This window comes from Chenopodium album, chromosome 10 (assembly GCF_948465745.1).
Source record: "Chenopodium album chromosome 10, dcCheAlbu1.1, whole genome shotgun sequence".
NCBI classification, from domain to species: domain Eukaryota; kingdom Viridiplantae; phylum Streptophyta; class Magnoliopsida; order Caryophyllales; family Amaranthaceae; genus Chenopodium; species Chenopodium album.
Genome location: NC_137843.1, coordinates 60,699,606 through 60,722,611, shown reverse-complemented (window position 1 = coordinate 60,722,611; position 23,006 = coordinate 60,699,606). Strand labels below are relative to the sequence as shown.

The following is a 23,006-nucleotide window of genomic DNA, read 5'->3' as shown; positions in this document are numbered from 1 at the left end:
TTGGCTAATGGTTTCCAAGAATTAAGGGTCAGGCACAAATTCAATTGTAAAAGGCATCAATGCATGTCGTTGTAAACATAAATTAAGGTAACACTACATGGATGTTGTTAGTAACACAAAAATAACATACATGTATGCCACCATACACTTTTATGCAGATACAGATCTAATCAAACTCGCGTTCTACCAAGACTCCTATTCTACCTATCTAAAGTAGATAATTCAAAAACTGATTGACTGACAATAAAACTGTCTCTTTGTCAAACATTCAGCTGCAGTGTTGAAAACCTGAACCATTGTAAGCAGATAATATGGGATATAACAACTTACTAATGAAAACACAAAGTATAACATATATCCTAACATGCATGAAGAACTCTTGCAATCAATGGTGATTAGTACAAGTTTAAGATAGAGCTATCCACATACAATAACTAATCTGCTCAATGATTACTTTCTGTAACTCTAATTTAATAAAAAAGAAAAAAAAAATATTAAAACCAACCTGTGATTTTTTGCTTATGATTATAAAATGTTGTTACCTAAAAACATTGCCATAATCAGCAACTCTCCAGCTATATTATACTCAGCTTGAAAATCTGCTGTCCTGACTAAAAGAGAGATTGTCACTCCAAACAAGCTTAGTTTGGCTCCCAGTTCCGCTTGTTGCAAAAGATAAACTCTGCAGTTCATAAATTTACATCTTGAGAAGATTAAAATTAAAAACATATTAAAACAAAGCCATGATTATGAGAACCAACCCGTCTAGCTCTCTTGTCAATTGGTGTACAAATTGGACGAAATCCTTGAGGCCTCTCATTGCGCAGCTGAGCATGTTGCTTTTGCATTTTCTGCTCTGCCATCTTCCTAGGCATGCTGTCACCTTGATATTTGTAATACTCAAGAATGGACGGGCTTCTTCTCTTAGTGGATTTAGTAATATCCCCATGATAGCCAGTGCGTGGAACAGAAGCATTTGGCTGATACTGTTGACGTAATTTTCTCTTTTCCTTAACACGGTTGAGAAACTCTATTGTCCAAGGTGACCCTTGTTGCAATTTTCCTGAATGAACAGCTTTCGAGAGTGGTGTTTCACCATAGGGAGGTACAGTTTTCCCCTTTGAGAGTTGGCCACTAAAATTTTGCATAGATTTTTCCTGTGTAATTCTAGCTGTCTGCTGCTGCTTCTGTGGAGCTTTGCATGTGTCATTGCTCCAGTTATATTCTACACCATTAAAACTATTAATGTCCCTCAACTGTCTACTATCTTCTAAGATACACCTAGTATCCATCACATCAGCTACTGATACATTCCGGTCAGGACTGTTACCAAATGATAATCTTCGAGCTGTCCTATTATATCTAGGAGCATGGTCTTTTACAATCTCAGAGGCCATTGGAGAGAACTTTACAGTTTTCTCATCTATTTGAAAGTCCCCATCAAATAAAGATTTGTCATAAATGTTAACAACTTCACCAACAAAATCTTCATGCAAATCCTGAAGTATGTCCCTTGCACTCTGTTCTCGTTTGCTTTTTATCCTACTTGATTTCTGTTGACTGGAGAATCCTTCATTTACAATTAAGCTAGATTGAGCAAAACTATCATCCTTACGACGAATTTTTGGTTCCCCGGTGATATATGTTTCACACCATGCTTTAGAAGGATCCATGTTTGTGGCAGCATCAGGTGCTTCTCCTTCATGAAACAGTTCACTATCCAACAAGAAATCGGGCATTTTCTTCTGCAGACATATTCTGGGACTTTGTGACACCTTTGGATCAGATGGCCTTAACGAACCCTGATCAGTCATTTCATCACCTGCATAGTGTTTGGATGGCATAGAACATCTAAAGTCATACATAGCATCACAAGAGCTTGCATTAAATTTCCTTTTTCTATCATCCGAGTTGATGTTGCAGACAAATTTTCCTGAATCAGGAGGAGATGATACAGAGGATGAACAGTCAGTTAGTCCAGACTTGGATTCCTCCCGCTCCCCAAATTTGCACAAGAAACTAAAAAGATAGACACTTTCCTCTGGCACATGATTTTTTCTGAGTATTTGGATCCTCCCTTCAACTGTCAACTCAAGGAACTCCAAGAGAATGCATCCACGGGAAATAATTGCATGTGCTGAGAGTGGATTGATAGAAGGGAACTTGGTGAAAAATGATTCAGCAAGTGTCTCTGAATCCGGAAGTCTAGAAAGTAACCCTTTATATATATTCCGGGAATGTCTGATATAATTCAATATAGTTTCATCTGTCAGCTTAAATGATGATGAATAGAAAATCTGCAAATACGTGCCAAGACTGGCTGCCGCTGCATACAATTCATCTGCGGACTCCATTACAGGGCCAAGGAAATTGTAATCTCCCTCGAAAATCTTTATTAAGGGGGATAAAAAAGAACACAGTGAGAAAGGAAATTTATACAAAGCTGCAGTACTCAGCAAGTCAAGCCCAAAAAAAAAAAAAAAAAAAGAGTGCAAATATGGATGAACTGCAAAAAAAACCAAGCAAGTCAACATGAAGAGCATAGCAATAATTTAATCCATTCAAACAAAATGTCTAGACTATAGAGATTCAACTACACATAACACAAAAAAGCCTATATATGAAAGCAGAGGTCAGAGCACAAGTGAGGCAGATCGAATAGAAAGTAATAAAGTCTATAAGAATAACAAAACCTTTGAGTGTGTCCAGGGATTGCTTCATGCTACAAGACATAAATAATTAAACAAATGCCTAGAATACTACACAATGAAAACAAGTTAATTCACCATGCTCTTGAAAAATTATAGCATGATCTTTCCCCCCAACTTCCACAATGATAACTCTAGTTTAAGAAAAAGCACCTGGATACATTAAGCATAGATGAAGTCAATTACCAGAACACAGGTAGTGAATGCAAAACTCAGAGATGTCAGAACATTTGCAGCTATATTCTCAATGCAGAGAGGAACGCATGAAGCACCCTCATCTTGAGCAGTGGTTTTCTTTCCAATATTCTTGCAGTCATACCACACTATGCACGCTGTAGAATTAAGTATTATATCAACAGGTAGAATCAGATCCCTCTCTACAACTTGTACTCCTTTCTTCTCCATAGTTAAGATCTTCTGATATGTGCTTCTCCGAGAGATTATCATATCTTTATCAGAATCTTGAGTGTTAATAATGATAGGCATATCGTGGAAAGATTCACAGGGATGAGCTGGTTCAGATTCCTGAGCTGTGCTACAAACAGGTATAGGGAAACTGGACGTATTTGTACCATTTGAAGCCCCGGAAGACACTTTATTGCATTTTTCCTGGACAGGCCCATAGTTCAGTAGCGCTTCCAACTTCTGGCGGTTTAGAGTAACAATTAAAAACAGTCAGCTCACTAAGAGGGAACTATCAAGCATTAACATAAGCTTAAGAAATAAGAACACAGCCTGCCGAGAAATAAAAAGGTAATAACTTGAAGTTTCATTTTTTAAGAGAGTTAGTAAAAACATTATTTCCCATCCAACAACTATCTTACAGAATTAATCTGATTCACACTCAAATAAAGAATACGTTATCTGATTTCCACCCTGAGTTTCACTTCTATCCCAAAGAGCTGAGAGCTCAAGTGGTATTAGAGTTACTTTCCAAAAGAACTATAGGATTTTAAGGGGTCAGATATACAAGGCCTCACTTGTATAATTGCATTGCTATGGAGAATAAAAGGTGGCCAATGGATTGGATTTGGCTAAATGTAGGTTTGTTGGATGGGTCTCTTAATAACTCTCTCTTATTCAATGTGAATCTTCAACCCTTAGCCTTAAGGCCCTTAACCCAAGCCGGACTTAGGAATAGTTCCATACAAGTCGATAAAAGTAATAATGGAGTGAAAAAAGGAGTAACACATATAAAAATAACCACAAAGAGAGAACAAGAAAAATCAATGAAGTATAACACAGCCAACTTGCTAGAGGTCTCACCAAGACTAAAAAAAACCATCTAAATTTGTTAACCTAAAGCATCCAGACCTTACTTCAATAATAAAAATCGCCAGCTGGTTATTTAAGAATCGCTGCAGGCTTGCAGCATCTACTCTTGCAAATTGCAAGATCACCATACACAGAGTTCTCAGTTTTCAAACATTAAAACAAAATAAAAAACGATGAAACAGCTGCAATATCCTGTTACCTAAGTACGGAATAGAAATGGGTATCTTCATGCATAAAGCAACCTACGTAATAGCATGAAGCATGAAGAGCAATGCACTTATCTGAACAGCAGAAACTATTGAAATAACAAACTGAATTGGACTTCCATCAAAGGAAATATGGTCAGACTCACAGCTGTATCTATGTCACTTGAAGTGGCAATGACACCTGCACAGGCATCAAACTGCTGCATATGAATGCTGCTTGCACTGGCTGTTTCTTTCTTCTGACCCCTAGCAGAAAGCACAGATTTTGCATCTAATGGCTTGACTTTGTTACCATTTCTCATACCACCAGTAGCACTTGTAGGATTTAAAAAAAAATCCAGATCATTAAACTGAGGCATTGACTCGACAGATGAATCTACCTTTTGCAAATCACCATCACAAATTCCAACATTTTCTATGATTTGACAATCATCATCAGACAACTTGCCGGATGAAAAGTTCTCAAAATCAGCATTAGTAAGATTCCCAATATTTTCTATGATTTGGCAGTCTTCACCTGGTGACTTCCTTGAAACGACTTCATTGATCAGATGTTTTTCTGCGCAGCTCACTCCAGATGGCATTATTACCTTATTCTCCCTAATTTTCAACCCATCTGAAGGACCATTTGATAAAACGAAATCAAGAACTACCATGTTACCATCATCAGATTTCAAACATGAATCCATTGTATAATCATCAATGTCACTGAACAGCTTCTCAATAGCAGCCTTTACATCTCCATTGCATTTGTCCCTTCCCAGAAGGTGCCAATCCAAATAAATTTCATCTGATGTGGAGAGGGGCACTGGTTCCAATTCTGCGAGCAATTTATCAAAAATAACATGTGATGACCAAATATTTTCATCATCAACCAGATCTGGGACAGAGAGTGATGTGAAAGTGCCATCAATAATTGCTAGTTCACAATTGACAATTAGTTCATCAAAACTTCTGAAGGGCAAGTCTTCTGGGAACATATTGCACAATTTAGTTGCTTCAGTTGTTTGACATACAGCATTCACCTCAAAAATGTCTAAGGAATCTGAATCAAGCATCTTAAATTCTTCAAATAAAAATGTATCGACAAAAGCAATAGGTCCAGCATCCATCAACCCAATGTCTTCCTCTCTGTAAGGAGTTTCTACAACTTGTAGGAGATCAATATCTAGACTCAGGCTTGTAAGACAAATTTCAAGGGGGGGCTTTGATGAGTGATTATCAGAAATATGCTCCAAAATGTCAATTTCCACAGAGACAAGCAGATCTTGGCAACTATGTTCAAGGTCAACACTACAAGCAGAATGCTGTTCTTCAATGGTTGCAAAGAGAGATTCCAAGCAAAAGTATGAAATATCGGCAGGTCCAATCTCTTCTACTTCAAGCAAGGGTAAGGAGGTGCCACAGTGATCAATATTGTCTGGTAAGAGACCAACGTCATCTGGTACCTGAAGCTTTGGAGTCATATCATATTCCAGACAAACAGAATTCACTGACTTCACGGGATCTTTAACATCAAAACCAAATGGATCTGTGGGGACAAGATTTAGCAATCCCTGCATGCATCAATCAAAATATATAAATATAAATATAAATATAAATATAAAGATTCAAACCTAATTTGCTAGTATCATAAACTACTTTATCACAAAGATTTGAAATCAGAAAATTCTCTATGCTATGGTATGAATCAGATAGCAGAAGGAACAACACATCAGCAATAAAGGATCTACTTGAGGAATAAACTTTACATCAACTAATTACTGCTCGACTCCCAAGTTTTGAGTCAACATGCCCTGGTCATTGTGCGTGCTTTATAGACAACGTTTAATAAGGAAAGAAACAGCAACAGCTCCCACATGCATGGCTTGACATTGCATCTTAATTGCCTATGGTATTTTAAACAGCTCACTGGTTTCTAAAGGGGAAAACAATATTCCAGCATCCTACTGGCTGAGTTACATCATCTGATCCAAAACTAAAACTCCTTGAGCTACTTAGCAATTACATAAAAGACTCTTGTAGTTGTCTACCTTTAAACCTAACTTAAGTGAGAGACAGGACGTCAGGTCAAACTTTTAAACAAAATTTTTGTTCAAAGCAATCAGAGGTTTTCTACTTGTCAATGACAAAGACCTTGATTGAATCAGAAACAATATAATTTTTTTCAGTAACACAAAGCTTAAAAGTGATACATGAGTAGGAAAACCATTCAGTAGTTATGCATTCATCTGCATATACAGATCATCTCAGAGAACAAAATCTATTTAATACACATTCAACAGAGCAGGTGTAAGCAGAAATTAGTATGCTATGTTATTCCATTTACCAAATCATCATCACAATCTTGCACTTCAGACAATAACTGAACTTCTTTCTCGGACATGCAAACATCCTCCTGAAAACATTATAAACACAAACCCCATTAGTTAATAAACTAAGAGGGTTTACAAACTATTTTTGTTCATCAAATGCAAAAGATAGGTTTATTTACCATAAATTGAGTAAGTTCTGGTGCTTCAAACTGAATAATCTCAGCCTTATTATAATTCTTTTCACCAACAGCGCCCTTCGCATATTGATTCTCTAGTGTTACGGAATCAGAAGCTGAACAGCTGTGAGCTTCCATTTCTTCATAATATAAGCCAGCTTCTTTCTGCAAAGAAGATACGATGAGTGCGTGAATATCATTTCATTTTGCCTCTTGAACACGATTTATATGTTTTATAGGTACACTACCCAATTAAAATATATATATATATATATATATATATATATATATATATATATATACAAACTAAAATTTTGATGTCCCACATATTTAGCAGGCATCATGCTTAAACTAAGCCAGAGCCAGATACGAGCATGACTAACAAACAGTCTAGCATCACAACTCACAAGAATTTCAAGAACCAGTATTGTAGACCATTACTTACCAGCTGGCAGTCCTGGCACTTTAAGACAGCATGCATCAAACTTACGAGTTAGAAATATCTAAACATGATTAATCAAAGGAGATAGTGACTCGATCACCCTTCACTTTTATGATACACATTGCCATTATAGGGAATCATTAATAGTAGTTTCTTAGATTCCATAAAACAGGAAGAAAACGCCTGATTTCGAGATAATAGGACAGAATTTCAACATTGCACCACAGAAATCTCACACATATTATAGAGCTCTTTAAAGAAGGTAAATCTTTTCATTTATATGTTGTAAGTTGTAACCTTACAATGATCATGTTTTCTCCAAACACTAAGCTCTCAGTGCCAAAAACTTCATAATTCTCTTAAATGATCATTAGAAAGGCTAATTGAGACGAGATCATTTGCTGAGTAAATAAATCCTACTTCTAATCAAATAGAAGAGATTATTGAAGCACAAATTCATCATTGCTACCGAAAATAGCTTAAAATCCAACATAAAATCAAAATTCGTCAGAAACCCTAAAACTCACCAACCAGAGCTCAAAACTTCCAGAAAATCGAAACAACTTCCAAAATCAAATTAAAACGTACAATCTCACATCTGTAATCCGTTTTAAGCTCCAGAAACAATTCGAGATAAACAAAACTATAGATAACACACTGAAACCCTAAAATTCACCTGTAACATTTCAAAAAAAAACATACGCGAACACAAAATTGACGAGAAAAAATGAAAAATGTATAGAAATTCAAATGTTACCTCCGGAATTTGAACATCGCCATAATTACTACCGGAATTGAACGAAAAATCGCCATTAAAAGTGTCGATAGTGTGAGGAAGAACATCGGAGTAGAATTTGGAGAGAGCACCGTCGATCGGAAGGTTTTGGAGTTGGTGAGAGATGGAAATGGCGGAAGAACTGGAGCAGCAACGAAGAAATTCATCGGAAGATGAGAGGAATTTGGGAGGAGAAGGTAGAGGAGAGAGAGGAAGACGAAGGAATTTTAGGGATTGATCGGAGGTGAAGTAGTCTGGAGTGAGAAATCGAGTTCGCATTTTCTGCAGATTGCTTTTGCTTTCGTGTAATGGAGGAGTAGAGTGAAACCGTTTGTAGTAGAGATGATGAATGTGGGAGAATATTTTGAATTTTTCAGGATTTAAGAACACGGTGAAGTGTGGACAGTGTCAATGGCGCGCTTTTTTTTTCGTTTTCTTTTTTTTTTTCCTAACTTTCAAAATGGCCTCTTGCTGGACTGCTTGCAATCGATGTGTCATTTCGGGGTGTCCGAGAAGGGTTTGGTTTGGTCGGATCGGCTCTATTTAAATATAAGTCATGTTAAATTATCATATCGATCAATACAAATTAAAATTTGAATGTGATTTATTCGGGTTGGTTTCTAGTCTGATTAGTTTTTGAAATTGATACAACCAAATCCATTAACTACGAATTATGTTGTATCATACCAAGTTTTCAAAAGCATAGCTTAGACACAACCCAAGTCCACGTATTCTTGTATTAGTGTATTTTCACTTATTTAATTTAGCTGTATTTTGTTATTATGGCTTGTGTGTTAACAAAAAAAAATAAAATGTGTCTCGAACACGGCCCATGACCCCTATGTCTATGGCATTTTGTGCTACATAGTTTCGTGTCATTTTCAACTGAGACACTAAGGACTTAGCATTAAAAAGAAAAATGGCAACATAATACTAATTCTAAAGCATCCATCCCTAATCCACTAAATTTAACTTCACTTATGTTTATATCCTGTTAACACAAACGCAATAGTCAACTCTTCTCTAGATTGAATTATTAAAGGCTCATGTAGCCCATTAGAATGAGTTGTCTTGTTTAAATGTTAACGACACAATCGTTCTCTAACTAGATGAGTAGCAAATTGCCTGCTCACTAAAATTAGGATTACAAAAAATAGGGCATCACTCGTTGTCAATAGACATGAATGTCATTTCTTAAATTAGATGTTTGCTTGTGCAACATCCTTTTTTATGTGCCTGACTTGCACCCTTACCATCGTATAGGCAAAAATGAATGGCAAAGCCAACTGAACCAAGGGTCCAAACGTTCGATTGTAAACACTTTATCTAGTTCATTCCCATTTGTGATGTATTGGAAGACAATAAGAGCACGTTTGATAAAGATGATTTTTTGGTTGAAATGGATTTAATTATACTTACCAAGTGTTTGTTTAGAAGGTTTAATTAAAAAACAGTTATCATTACTTTTGGGTTAATGATATACAATATAAACACTAGAGTAACACTTTATGAATTATGACTTTATCTTCCTCAAACCCGCCCCTTATTACTCTTTACCCAAATACAGTACAAAAGTCTGTGATGAAGGTACTTTCCTTGATGGATCTCCACAATTGTTCAACACAATTATCCTCGTTTACTTTTTCAGTTAACGAATTAATCACAAATGGCTCTTTTGAGTTTATTTTCCTAAACAATATCTAACTATATAAAAGTAAAAAGAGTAAAAAAATTTAGGAAAATTCTTAATGGTACTCATCAGGTTTTTATTTTTCTCAATGGTAAACACTAAAATATAAAATTATCGTTGGCAATCTATAATTTGTAAAACCAATTCAGTGGTAACATTAGTTAAGCATTTTAAGAAAATATTAACCATGGTCAATGTTTCAAAAGGGAGGGCAATGAGAATGTCTAAAATACCCCTATTGTATAAAAAAATCCCACCCAATTATTCCCTCTCCCCCAACCCAGAATAGCCTAGCCTAGCCCCTGCGGCCCTGCCTACCCACGATCCCGGTGCCGGCGTTGACCCCACCATTCATTTTCTCTCTTTTTGCGGTGCCACCACTTCTATCACCACCTTAACCACCACCCATAAAACCCTAAGAAATTGCAAGATCATCGAAGATCGATCGCTAGTACCAGAAAACAAACTCCCACCTATTCCGGCGATATTTACCAGAGTTTGAGGAAGGGATGTCGGGTTTCAAGGTAGCGAAAGGCTTAGAGCGGCACTCGAATGCGGGAAAAACCTTAGCGTAGCAGCTACTGGAAGCTGCCATTGAAGGAGATTGAAGGTTTTTTGAGGGTTTTTCTCTCTCCTCGAGTTTTGTGTTGGTTTAGTTTGGTTTGGGTGAGTGGCTGGCTGGAAATCGGGGGGAACGAGAGGGAACCAGGCAAGGAGAATTGAGAGAATCGGGGAAGGTCTTCGGCGTCAAAGGAAGGTCGTTGCCATGGACAGGGTCGCTGGTGCTAGGGGGAAGGAAAGGATAGGGGGTCGCGCCGGTCGCCGCTGATAGAGGAGGGGAGCTCTGACAGTGGGTTGGGATTGGGGTGGTTGGGGTTTTTTTTATTTAATTTATAGTGTTATATTAGTAATTATGCCTTTAATTAACTAGGGTTAGCTTATAATTGCATACTTATATTATTAATGTCACCATTGAATTAGAAATGTTAATGAGTGAGTACCAAAGATAATTTCATAAAACTTTGTTCACCATTGAGAATTTTATAAAATTGGAGAGTACCATTGAGAATTTCCCAAAAATTTATTCTCTTATATGCTACGAGGTATAATATAATGTTAATCGGTAATCTTTAAAAAATTATTTAAGATCGACAATCAGGGGCAGAGCCAAGGGGGGGCTGGTGGAGGCCCGGTCCCCCGTGGCCTAACTGGCGATTCATTTATTGTGAAGGCTAGTCCCTATAAGTTATAGAATAAAATAATTATTTTTTGTATATATTTAGCATTTTCAATGGTAGCTTAGTGGTTGAGCGCTCAGCATTAGCAATACAAGGTCACATGTTCGACTCTCGCGGTTGTTACTACTTGCACATTATTTTTTATTTATTTTTTAATTTTATTCACTAATTCTTTTACAAGTATTAGTTTTTTTTTTCCCCCTTGAAACTTACTTGTAGAATTCATTACTACTATATTCTATTATTTAATCTATTTTTCTTTTACCCCTTCAATCAATCTTTTTTTTACTTCGTCAATTGTTTTGATTTTAAATTACTTATTTTATATTTTTCCTATATTTCTAATTGACTAAATCAGTAAATTGCATACCTTAATTACATTTTTTTAATTATCATATATTTTTATTTATTTTTGTGCAAATGAACCACAAAAGCAATATCAAACATATCGTAAACAAACCTTCGCTTAGCTTTAATCAATGAGGCAAGTCCTTATTGGTTGAATGGTTGTAATATTGAATATTTTGATGAAATAATATTGTGTTGCTTAATAAAATAAAGTCAACTCTAATTTATAATATTGAAAATACCGCAAAAGAAAATATTGTGTAATGAGAAAATCGTATGAAATAGATACTATCTAATATATAATTGTAGAGTAAGTGAATGAGGAGCCTCCAAAACCCCAACCAAGTCTCCTCATTCACTCCCACCTAAAAAACTACTCCCTCCTTTTCCTTTAATTCAAAAAAAAAAAGAAAAAAGGGGGAATATACATAGAATACACCCAACTACTCATCTACTAACTACTCTCCAATCAAATTAATCTTATCTAAAACTAACTAATTATAGTTTCAACGAAAAAAAAAAAATTACCGTAATAGACTAAATGCAGTTATTTCAATAAGTCATCATCATTCAACTCCACTTTCATTTACACTACCCTCACATACACTATTCCTTAACTACACATAAATTATGAAAGCTTAGATCACTACTAAAGTATTCAATACCCGTAGTTAACCACAAAAACAACACAAAAAAAAAAGTTAAAAAAAAAAAAAAAAGAAGAAGCCTTATACTTCGTAATCGTAACAAAGAAAGAGTATTATTGTCAAGGTAAGTTTTGATTCTCTATTAGATATTTCTTGGATTTTGTCATTAATCTTTGCTGAATGGTAAATCGAAGTAATTTGGTTTAATTTATGCTGTTAAGATTTTTGATTAATTGGTTGTCCCAAATTAGTTTAAAATGCTTTGGGGAATTTCTGCTAATATTTTGTTAGCTTAATTTTTCTAGGATTCTAGGATCTTTATGCAGTATGTTTTTGGCTTTTAGTTTATAGGATTTGCTTATCCTTAAAGTAGAGTATCCTTCCAAGTAGAGGTAACAATATAATTTACATGTATTTTAACTTTGTTATACTTTATTATAATATACATATATGATATATCATGCAAGTTGCATGTTTACAGATAAAGTATAGTTGTTTTTTTTTTTGCTCTAAATTTGATGTGTGTATGTTTCATCATTTCATGATTTATTGATTTATATTTCAATTTGTTTGTGCAAGTAAACAATAATTATTTGGTTTCTTTTTCACTATTATTTTAATATTTTTCCTAATAACACATACTATCCCAAAAAACTACCTATTTAATTATATTATCCTATAAATTTCTTTTTAACACCAATGTTACAATGTATCCATATTATAACTGCACATTTTTTTTTCCCCAAAATGACGTGCCCTTCAATTTTTTAATTTCACCATAAGTTCCACTACTTTTTATCTTTTTTTAATTTCATACATTCCTATCAATAATTTAAAATGTGACGTTTTATCACCTTAAAAAAATGTACATCATATTTTCTTTTCTTTTTAGTTATATTTTTTTTTTGAAACAAAGTTATAATTTTTAATTTTATTTTTTAAATCTCATTAATAGTTATAACCCGTGCATTAACATGAGCATATACTAATCTATAATATAATTGCAGAGTTGTTTTAACGAGAGCCCTTCAAAACTCCAATGCTCAACTCTCATGCATTTAAGTTTTTTTTTTTTTTTTTTTTTTTTTTTTTTTTTTTTTAAAGGGAAAAAATAACTACCAATCCCACTACTTTATTTTTATTTTTTTTTATCATTTTTTGTAAAAAAAAATCAATAACTACCCATTCACTATTTTTTTATTTTTTATTTTATTTTATGGGACTACTACTAACATTTTATTTTGTGTGTGTGTGTGTGTGTGTGTTTTTTTTGGTACGTAGTATAACATATGACATGCATTAGCACGAGTATGCAGTTCCTTTATCCTACGTACTAACATTTCACTTTGTTTTACGAGTATTTTTTTTGGTAAATAGTATAATATATGTCATGCATTAGCACGAGTATACAGTTCCTTTATCAACATTTCACTATAGTACTCTAAATCCCCAACCCTTCAATTATATGCATTTTTTTAGGGACTACCCTCTAAACATTTTCCACTTCTTTAATCATCAAAAACGAAACAAAAAAAAAAAATGTACAACACGTTTTTGTGCAACTGGCCTCAGCGAATAACTACTTGCAACAGAACAAAGTATGTAACTCCTACAGCAAGACACTAACCCATATGACACTAACTGAGTAACACGAGTAACCCCTATAACACTAAACGGGTAACCTCTATAACTTTGAAAAAATAAACCCCATAATAGCATGTGGCCACCGACATAAAAGAATAAAACCCTGTTTTAGCACAGTAGGTATCAGCACATTATTAATACGATTATTAATACTCAGTACAACAGAGCTAATTAGGGTTCAACAGAACCGACCAGTCTAAAACCGACCATTACAGCTCAAGTCTAAATTACATCAGCTTTCCACAATGTTAAATATATTTTTTCTTATATATCCCGTGCATTTTACACGGATACACTCTAATTTACTTAATAAGTCTCGGACTCCCTATATTTTAATTCCTGGCTTCGCCCATGCCGACAATCGCAAATTAAAGCGTACCTTATCCTAATTAGTTATAAAATCATAATACGAGTACTTGTATCTATCTGAGTGATTACATGCGTAGGATAAACAGCCCTTTTATAGCCATGTTCTAACTGCCACGTAAAAGGGCAAACTCAATAGCATCAGCTTTTCTTTCAAGAGAGTCTGCCTCTGAAATCACCGAATTAGCCAAGCAAGGACGTGTTGGTTTATACACTTACGTGTCTCTTAGCTATAGCGCCAACACCATGCAATGTGGCATTGTCTTATTCTGCTGTATGTATTATTACACAAACCCAATCAAACTTCCTTCTTTGCTACTTTTCCTTTTCATATATACCCGATTTTCTTTTTGAGTTGCTCACTATAATTTCGATTGTTTCCCAAATTGATTTGTATCTCTAAACCAAAAACTGCCAAAATAAACACAGACACAAGTTATTAGCGAGAAATTAAACTGTTGTGATCACAATGAACTCTCAAATGGGTCACCCTAAAAGTCATACCACCAATTACGAGTATGATGATGATCCTCATAGGCATGATCAAAATGTTGGCATTGAAATTGGTATGTTTTACTTTCTACATTTTGGTTATTGTTTTGGCCGTGTATTGACTTTTATTTACGGTTTAAGAATAATTAAAGATATGACATGATTCCTTTATTTGTAATTTTTTGTACAATTGTACTTGCAAATTATTATAGGAGTATAATGACTATATTGTATGTATATGAGAATTAATTTAGAACAGAGATATTTTTAGCAGTTTGATTAAATTAGTATAAGGTTATAGTATTAATTAGCACTCTGATCGCTTATGTAGGGCATAATGAAGAGCATCACGGTGAAAAGAAATCGGTGCTGAAGAAAGTAAAGGCGAAGGCGAAGAAGATAAAGGATTCCATCAAAGAGCACGTTGGACATGGTCATGATCATGATCACGACCAGAATGACGACGAGGATGATGAGATGGATATGGACCCTGAAATCCACGGCACTCTCAGTATGTCATTTTTTCCCTGTTTCTTATTAAATGTTGCACCATTTTCTAATAAATCAAATGTCTACTTTTTCCAGCCAATTAAGATTATCCCATTCAACATAATCCTGATATCAACATAATTACATGTGTTTTTATATTAGTGATACTACAAGTATCTGTTGTGGTGTTTCATATGAAAGTAGAAGTATTACTTTTTGTGGGTTTGTTTTAGTTTGGGCTCTCTTCCTATTTTCCCTACATTTACTTGGCCCAAAATCTAATTTTTTAGAGGTATTCTCAATATTTTATACCTCCCTGGTTAACTCTTAAATAAAATTATGAACCCAAAAATATTTGCTACCCCTGAAAAATTAAATCTAGTTGTGTTTTAGAAACAAAAGTATTAAGTATACAGATTCTGTTTTTCTTTTTGGATTTGGAAAGTTGAAAGGGAATCTATCTCATGATCAACAATATAAAAACTATGATTCAGTAGTAAATTAAATTGGCTAGGGTCTTCCTAAATAGAGAGTATAGTGTTTCTAAGAGACCTGTAAATTGAATTAGGGGATATACTGAAAATACTACTAGAATGAAAAATGTAGCTAGAAAAACATTTCTTGTGAATTTGACTTGTAAAATACGCCATAATGCATAATCTTGCGTTCTTGCAGCTGCTCAACACCTCATGCCAGGGCAAGAGGGAGCTGCAAGGCGTCATACGCATACACGCGAACCACAATTTGGAGAAAGAACTGCAGGTGAAGTTGCTAGGAGTAAACAAAGTTCTTACCACACATTTGATCCTACAACGGCAAGTCATACTTCTGGACAAGAAGACACCTTGGGTTGGTCGAAGACAGAAGCAGGAAAGTTGAACGAGTACGATGAGCATGAGCAACCCTATGCACCAAAGAACACCCCTGTTGGTACGCTTTTAGGTGGTGGTCATAGTACTGGAGATTTGGATATGGGGAAGAAGGGACCTCCCGTAAAGCTTGGAACCGTTGTTGGGGGATCAACAGGCGTGGAGGAAGATCCTCAGGTTCCGAAAGATGTAGGGGAAGATCATCATCCTACTACTTATCAGGTCAGGGTCCTTGACCCAACAGGCACTGGTAAGTTTATAAACTCATACAGTGTGTTATTCTGAATTCTCACTGTCATAGGTGTGGATACTTGACACTTTGTTTTGGACTGTAAAACGGATTTTTCTATAGAATAGACGAGCCTGACACTTAGACATGTGACGAGTAGTAGAGTCTAAATATGTTTATGAAACTGTGAGTGTATAAGCAAATGCCTTCTATTCTTGTGGTTTTGTGGATAAATTTTTTGTTGTGCATACTTTTATTATTGCCGTGTTCCTCCGCCTTAATTATTTCACGAGCCAATTGTAAACATTGAATGAATATAGATTTGAACACAACTTTTTGAATAATACACTATAATTGTCATACATAACTTGCACTGCTTAATTGAACATGTAGTCTTATCTGCCAACTGGTATCCTGAGGTAGACTTCAAGTTTCTTTGTGCCCCTGAAAATTATTAACCTGGCTTTGGAGCTCAAGTGTGATGCTGTTAAATTTTGTATAGTTCTCTGCATGTTTTGCTTATGAAGATAATTTTGTCATTTCAAAAACCTGGGATTTGTTGTACCCGTTTTATTGTTCTGATAAGTGATTACTGTGATAGGACATGATTCCAAGGCTGGTCAGGGCTTCATATCAGGGCAGCATAGAACTGAAAGAGAGGAGATGATTCAATCCCCTAAAAACAAGTTTCAAGGCGACTTTCAGACATTTGATCCCTCTACTACAAGATATGTTCCAGGGCAAGACGGGACCTTGGATTGGTCTAGAACTGATACCGGAAGGCTACATAGGTCAGAGGAACTAACCAATGCATCAACAAATACAGCGATTGCAGCTCAGGCAGGCAAGATTCTTGTTTGACCTTTTTTTTTTCTTTTGCACAAAAAACCGCGATGGAACCTAACATGTTAGCCTCTAGCTAGTTTTGAGACTTGGTTTCTAAAATTGTTTAACCATTGTTATAATTACAGGACATGATTTTGCAACTGCTCATAGTTTCATGCCTGGGCTGCATAGAAGTGAAGTAGATGAAAAAACTAAAAGGGAGGGTGTTATCCATTCCCCGAGAAGAAAGTATCAAGGCGACTTTCAGACATTTGATCCCTCTACTACAAGTTTTATTCCAGGGCAAGAGGATACCTTGGGTTGGTCTAGAACTGATACTGGAAGGCCACATAGGCCAGAGGAACCGTCCCATGCATCAAAGAATATACCGATTGCTGGTAGGATTCTTGTTCGCTTAATTTTCCCAGAAATTACTATATGGAACCCAACATGGCAACATGTTAATAGATATCATATTACGAGTATCATGAATTCATGATAAAACCGAATTTTCTTTGTGTATTGATAAGTGATTTATGTAAATTGTTTTAACTATTGATTTGTTCTTATAAATGATAGGATATGATTCTACAGCTGCTCAGAGCTTCATGCCAGGGCAACATAGAAGTAATTTGGGTGAAAGAACTGAAAGGGATGGGGTTCATCATTCCCCGAAAAGCAAATATCTAGACGACTTTCATACATCTGATCGCTCTACTACAAGTCATGTTCCAGGACAAGAGGAGACCTTGGGTTGGTCTAGAACTGATACTGGAAGGCTACACGGGTCAGAAGAACCGTCCAATGCATCAAAGAATTCACCAATTGCAGCTCATTCAGGTCGAATTCTTGTTTGCCTGCCTTTTTTTTTTTTTTTTTGCACAAAAAAAAAAATTTGAGATGGAATCTAACATGTGTGACTGTTATCTTTAAAAAACCTCTGTTTTTTTTTTTTTTTTTTTTTTTTTCATTCACATACTGTTAAGTTTTTAAATGAGTTAACCTGTTGTTTTATTTTTAAAATTGATAGGAAACGATTCCTCAGATGCTCACATGCCTCAGAGCTTCATGCCAGGTCAACATAGAAGTATACTGGGAGAAAGAACTGCAATGGAAGGAGGGCTTGATGACCCTGAAGACAAGCTTCAAGGTGATCATGTGACCTTTGTTCACACTACTACAAGTTATGTTCCGGGGCAAGAGGAGACCTTGGATTGGTTTAGGCCTGATACCGGAAGGCTAAACGAGTCAGAGGAATTGTCGAATGCATCGAAGAGCAATCCAGTTTCAGCTTACTCGGGTAGAAATCTTGAATGCCTAAATTCTACATATTTTTATTTTATTTTGCACAACTAAGATACTCAAAGCATCTAACATGTGAATTGCTATCTTGATTCTTGAAGACCCTTCAGGTTAATAATGGTTAAGCCACTAGCTAGCATTAGAACTTACTGTGATTTTGTGAAACTGCTTAACCATTGCTTTATTCTTATTATTGATAGGATATGATCCTACAGCTGCTCAAAGCTTCATGCCAGGCAATCAAAGAAGAAGTAAATTGGGTGAAGGCACTGTAATGGAAGGGGTGACTGATGCCCTGGGAAGCAAGTTGCAAGGCGATAGTCTGACCTTTGTTCCTACTACTACAAATTATGTTCCGGGTCAAGAAGAGACCTTGGATTGGTCTAGAACTGATACCGGAAGGCCAAATAGGTTAGAAGAAATGTCCAATGCATCAAAGAATACACCCATTTCTGCTCATACAGTTAGAAATCATCGGATGGGTGCTGATGAAGAGAGAGGCACGGGGAAGTTTGGTGGCCTCCTTGAGAATTCAGGGGAAATGTTGGACAAGGATCCTAATACTCCTAGAGGTATGGGGGAAAGACGTCACGCTGGAAATTATGAGACTAAAGTTGGAGATCCAACGGGCATGGGTATGATTTAATTTCACTTGTTTTGGCTAAAAAGTTGGCTCTCCAATATGGATTTCTTCAATCTTGTTTAATTTTTGTTTTTAACTATTTCGTATTACTAACAAATTCAGTAGTGGTATTGGTTAAAGAAAGTTTTTTAGTTAGAAGAGCTGATAAATGAAGGTTACTAGTTTACTACAACATGAGCATGTTGTACTGATGTGCTTCTACTCTCTTTCAGGTGGTGAAGAAGTAGGTGTTACTCCAATTCTGCATCAGTTTGATAAGATGAATGTTCATGACGAACGACATCAACATTCAAGACTTGGTGATGCGCAACTGAACAGAACAAAACACAGTCTACAAGACGAGAATGTCTTCACTGGAAGCCATGATCAGTTTTTTCCGGAGCCAGTCAGTTCTGAGGAGAGCATATTTCTTCAAGATACTGGCCCGGACAGTGAGAGATCACATGAAATGCCAGAACAGAAGCAAGAAAGTTACACCGAAAAAATATCATCTGCAGCTGCAATGGTTGCTGATAAAGCAAAGCAAGCCACTAGTTCTGTTACATCAAAGTTAGGGTATGGTGATAATTCTGATCAACACTCAGCTGATGTGTCTTCAGGAATGCATGAAAAATCGTCTGAGCCAGTGGGTTATGGGGAGAAAATATCGAATGTTACAGCTTCTATCACTGATAAGGCTGTACAAGCCAAGAATGCTGTAGCTACTACACTAGGCTATGGTGGAAATCAAGAAGAGCAGCCTCATGTGAAAGAAGGGGAATCCAGAGGAGGGGCATCTGTGTATGGTAATGTGGCAACGGTGGCCTTGAAGATGCAAGATTCAGGGACGGAACATGATGTCCATCCCACTAGTACCACCGGGCCTAATACTGAAATGGATAAGGGTGTGTCATTGAAGGAGTATTTGGCTGAGAAACTGAAGCCTAGAGAAGAAGATAAGGCATTATCGGATGTTATAACTGAGGCATTGCCCTTACACAAGCGTAAGGAGGATGTGAGCAGAGTTGGGGGGGAAGGGAAAGGAGATAAAGTGACAATTATTGGGCGAGTAACGGAGTCAGAAGAGGTGGCACGACAGTTTGGTAGAAGTGAGGAGACAAATTATGATAATGCTGGTACAGGTATGGCTAGTCCTGGGAAGGGTGTATTCGACAGGCTCAGAGATGCTGCCACTTTCTGGTATCAGAAAGGTACTGAGGTTCCATCACAGGATGATATGGTAGAAGGTAAGAAACTAAGAACTCAGTTATAGCATATACTTGGTATTTGGTTTGAAACAAGGAATTGTAATTTGTATGTGGAAGCGAAGTAACTTAGCTCGAATAATGTTAACTTTTGCTGTGTTTTCTTGTGACAGGTAATAAAGGATCTCCTGTAATTTCTAGCATGGAGAGTGAGCAGAAAAGAGAAGGGGGATCAGGGCTTCAGTAGTAATGCTCTTAGATATGCCTTGCTTGATCTGGGAGATTTGTGTTTGTAATCCTCTATGCACAATAGTTTGCTTTAGGTGGTGGGATAATGATACTCTACTAGACATGTACTTGAATTAGCGACTGCTGTAAGTAAGGAACTGGACCTTTTCCAGAGTTTGTGAATGTTATAAATCTTATAATGTCTTGTTGGTTATGTACAGTCTCGTTGAACCTCTTCCTTCATGTGTATGTATAGTCTAAATTGTGCTTCCATTATGTATTTGCTGCAGGAATTGAATTCAGATTAGTAAACAAACCTTGAGCTGTATCTCCCTGAGCTCAACATTACCAATGATAGAGCAGATCTATTGTCATCTAATATTATTGTAAATCGGTTGTACAAAAAATTAAGAGTGAAATATTACAACATTGGTTGATAGCGAATAGCAAAGCTTCCTTAGGCCCTATTCAGAACAGATTTTCGCAGAGCAGATTAAAGCAGAACAAAGCAAAGCAAAGCAGAGCAGATTTCATTATTATTATTATTATTATTATTATTATTATTATTATTATTACTACTATTAATATTATTGCATTATTATTATAATTATTAAATATTATTATTAAATATTAATTATTATTATAATTATTATTAAATATTATTTAATTATTATTATTTTTTTATTATTATTAAAAATTAATAATTAGTATTATATAGAAATATTAGTTATTATCTTTAAATATTAATTTTTATTATAAAAAATCAATTATTATAATTATTATTAATATTATTAATAATAAGTATTATTATTACTATTATTTTCATTATTTTTTTTTTGAGAAAATATTATTATCATTATTATTTTTACTATTATTATTATTATTATTAAATATTAATTATTATTATTATTATTAATTATTTATTATTATTATTATTGTAATTCAATATTAATTATTAAATATTAAATATTATTTATTATTAAATATTATTTATTTATTATTATTATTATCATTAAATATTAATTTTTAATAATATTATTATTATTATTAAATATTAATTATTATTATAATAATAATTCAATATTAATTATTATTATTATTATTAAATATTAATTATTTATTATTATTATTAAATATTAATTATTATTATAATAATTCAATATTAAGTATTATTTTTAAGCAGAGCAGAGCAGGGCAGAGCAGAGTTCAGCAGAGCAGATTTCAGCAGAGCAGAGCAGCTCTAAAGAACAGTGCCTTAATTAGTTACTTTTGTACAAACTAGACTACTTATGTAGTAAAAATTTTCAGACTATTTTCATTAAATACATATTCTGTCAACAAGTTTATATGTTTAAACATTAAACAAGCATTTTGTAATCATAGTAAGATTAGTAACTTAATTGCACAACCAACTGACCAACATAAATTGCCATGAAGATAAAAAAATTTAAAGTGTTTTCATGGAGTATTATTCTTCCTTCACAAATCCTAAATCACTCATGGATTAATACTCAGTATAGGAGATGGATTTATTATTGCTCATTTAGGGTGGAAAAAAAATCACATTATCTAATAACTTATTATCACATGCTAATTGAATTCAATTCATAAACACGGCTACCAACTGACGGCTACATACTCAGGTCGTGTTAATTTATACCAAAATCTTATCTAATTGGTATAATAAGACCCTTTTGCAATTTATCAAGTGAATTGCTATTTGCCACAATGAAATTACTCAAGGTATAGTATTAAAAGACTTTTATGCCCCTCATATTTTTGAAAATAACATGATAATCCAACCATTACTAACTACTAACTTTGTCCCACCTTGACCATACTCAAGCCTTAGCTCCACCTTGACCATCAGCTCCACCACCCATACCACCACTCACCTTGACTGTCCACCACCACGACTCCACCTTAACAACAAACTTGGCCGATTCCACAACGGTTGACCACCAACATTGTACTTGCCGTCCAATAAAATGAGTCGACGACGGTATGCGTTCATATCGGAGACACTTGGTGCGGACGACGAACCTTCGACGCCGTCGAGTCCGGTATATGTCGGACTTTTTTTTTCAATTTTCATTGTACCCGGTTGCATGTTATACGCGACTACACCACGGTATAGTCTCATGTTACATGCGACTATACCGTGGTGTATTCGCGTATAACATGCAACTACACCATGGTATAGTCGCATGTAGCATGCGACTCTACCGTGGTGTAGTCGCATGCTATATGCGACTACACCATGGCGTAGTCGCATGCTAAATGCGACTATGCCACGGTATAGTCGCATATAGCATGTGACTATGCGCACAACATGAAAATAAAAAATAAACTTACCGTCGAATTGGCCGGCGATTTCCCCGCGTTTCCCGGCAAACGAACCCCCTTTCCACGCCGCGATTCCATTGTCGTCAGCCTCTTGCTTTTTCCGATTGATTTGGTGTGGTAGGTGGTTGATTTGGTGTGATAGGTGGTGAGAAACTTGGATGATTCTGGCAATAGGTGGTTGATTCCGGCTACCTTCGTGGTGTACGTCGGAGTAAAAGTTACAGCCTTTGGTGTTTAGGGTGATGGTGGTGGAAGGGGCATGATTGGTGAGAAAATTGTAACACCCCAATAATTCTCTCTTTAAACCTGTGAGGACCCTGAACAATATTCGAGAGAATTACTGGCGTGCTACCGCCACGTGTTCAAACGTTAAGGCTTTATCAGAGAATAGTAGCGGAAAAACTAAATCAGTTATAAATAAGTTTCAAAACCAACGAATGAAACCAAATTAAGTCATACAACTTGGAACCATTAAGGCCCTTATTCAAAACCCAATAAAAGTAGTAAGTGATTAAATTCAGTGTTCAAATAAATTCAAACCAAAAGAAATAGTGTCAAATAAAATCGAA

General features: G+C 35.4%; 4 protein-coding genes across 4 annotated transcripts; 3 read left to right on the top strand and 1 right to left on the bottom strand.

Annotated features, from left to right (window-relative positions):
• Positions 1-212: 212 nt before the first annotated feature.
• Positions 213-8,176, bottom strand: LOC145565636 (protein SHORTAGE IN CHIASMATA 1-like). The gene is made up of 7 exons (XM_081625573.1): positions 7,880-8,176; positions 6,684-6,845; positions 6,519-6,587; positions 4,336-5,745; positions 2,895-3,353; positions 762-2,390; positions 213-682 (listed from the first exon to the last, which is right to left on the bottom strand). The coding sequence occupies exons 1-7, from the start codon at positions 8,174-8,176 to the stop codon at positions 587-589; spliced, it is 4,122 nt and encodes a 1,373-aa protein (XP_081481699.1). The 3' UTR covers positions 213-586.
• A 6,090-nt stretch (positions 8,177-14,266) lies between these two features.
• LOC145565635 (uncharacterized) lies at positions 14,267-16,937 on the top strand. The gene is made up of 5 exons (XM_081625572.1): positions 14,267-14,396; positions 14,654-14,833; positions 15,487-15,930; positions 16,511-16,764; positions 16,881-16,937. Exons 1-5 carry the CDS (start codon positions 14,300-14,302, stop codon positions 16,935-16,937), a joined length of 1,032 nt encoding a protein of 343 aa, XP_081481698.1. The 5' UTR covers positions 14,267-14,299.
• Positions 16,938-17,780: 843 nt separating this feature from the next.
• On the top strand, positions 17,781-18,682 carry LOC145565634 (uncharacterized). The gene is made up of 2 exons (XM_081625571.1): positions 17,781-18,034; positions 18,237-18,682. Exons 1-2 carry the CDS (start codon positions 17,788-17,790, stop codon positions 18,680-18,682), a joined length of 693 nt encoding a protein of 230 aa, XP_081481697.1. The 5' UTR covers positions 17,781-17,787.
• Positions 18,683-18,827: 145 nt separating this feature from the next.
• LOC145565632 (uncharacterized) lies at positions 18,828-20,284 on the top strand. Its single transcript, XM_081625570.1, has 2 exons — positions 18,828-19,905; positions 20,037-20,284. The coding sequence occupies exons 1-2, from the start codon at positions 18,828-18,830 to the stop codon at positions 20,108-20,110; spliced, it is 1,152 nt and encodes a 383-aa protein (XP_081481696.1). The 3' UTR covers positions 20,111-20,284.
• The last annotated feature ends 2,722 nt before the right edge of the window (positions 20,285-23,006 follow it).

Coding starts and splice junctions, on each gene's coding strand:
- LOC145565636 (XM_081625573.1), bottom strand. CDS start 8,176: ATGCGAACTCGATTTCTCACTCCAGACTACTTCACCTCCGATCAATCC. Junction 6,588..6,683: donor CAGAACTTACTCAATTTATG/GTAAATAAACCT, acceptor TAATGTTTTCAG/GAGGATGTTTGCATGTCCGA. Junction 683..761: donor TTGACAAGAGAGCTAGACGG/GTTGGTTCTCAT, acceptor TATGAACTGCAG/AGTTTATCTTTTGCAACAAG.
- LOC145565635 (XM_081625572.1), top strand. CDS start 14,300: ATGAACTCTCAAATGGGTCACCCTAAAAGTCATACCACCAATTACGAG. Junction 14,834..15,486: donor TGAAATCCACGGCACTCTCA/GTATGTCATTTT, acceptor GCGTTCTTGCAG/CTGCTCAACACCTCATGCCA. Junction 15,931..16,510: donor CCTTGACCCAACAGGCACTG/GTAAGTTTATAA, acceptor TTACTGTGATAG/GACATGATTCCAAGGCTGGT.
- LOC145565634 (XM_081625571.1), top strand. CDS start 17,788: ATGCCTCAGAGCTTCATGCCAGGTCAACATAGAAGTATACTGGGAGAA. Junction 18,035..18,236: donor TCCAGTTTCAGCTTACTCGG/GTAGAAATCTTG, acceptor TATTATTGATAG/GATATGATCCTACAGCTGCT.
- LOC145565632 (XM_081625570.1), top strand. CDS start 18,828: ATGAAGGTTACTAGTTTACTACAACATGAGCATGTTGTACTGATGTGC. Junction 19,906..20,036: donor ACAGGATGATATGGTAGAAG/GTAAGAAACTAA, acceptor TTCTTGTGACAG/GTAATAAAGGATCTCCTGTA.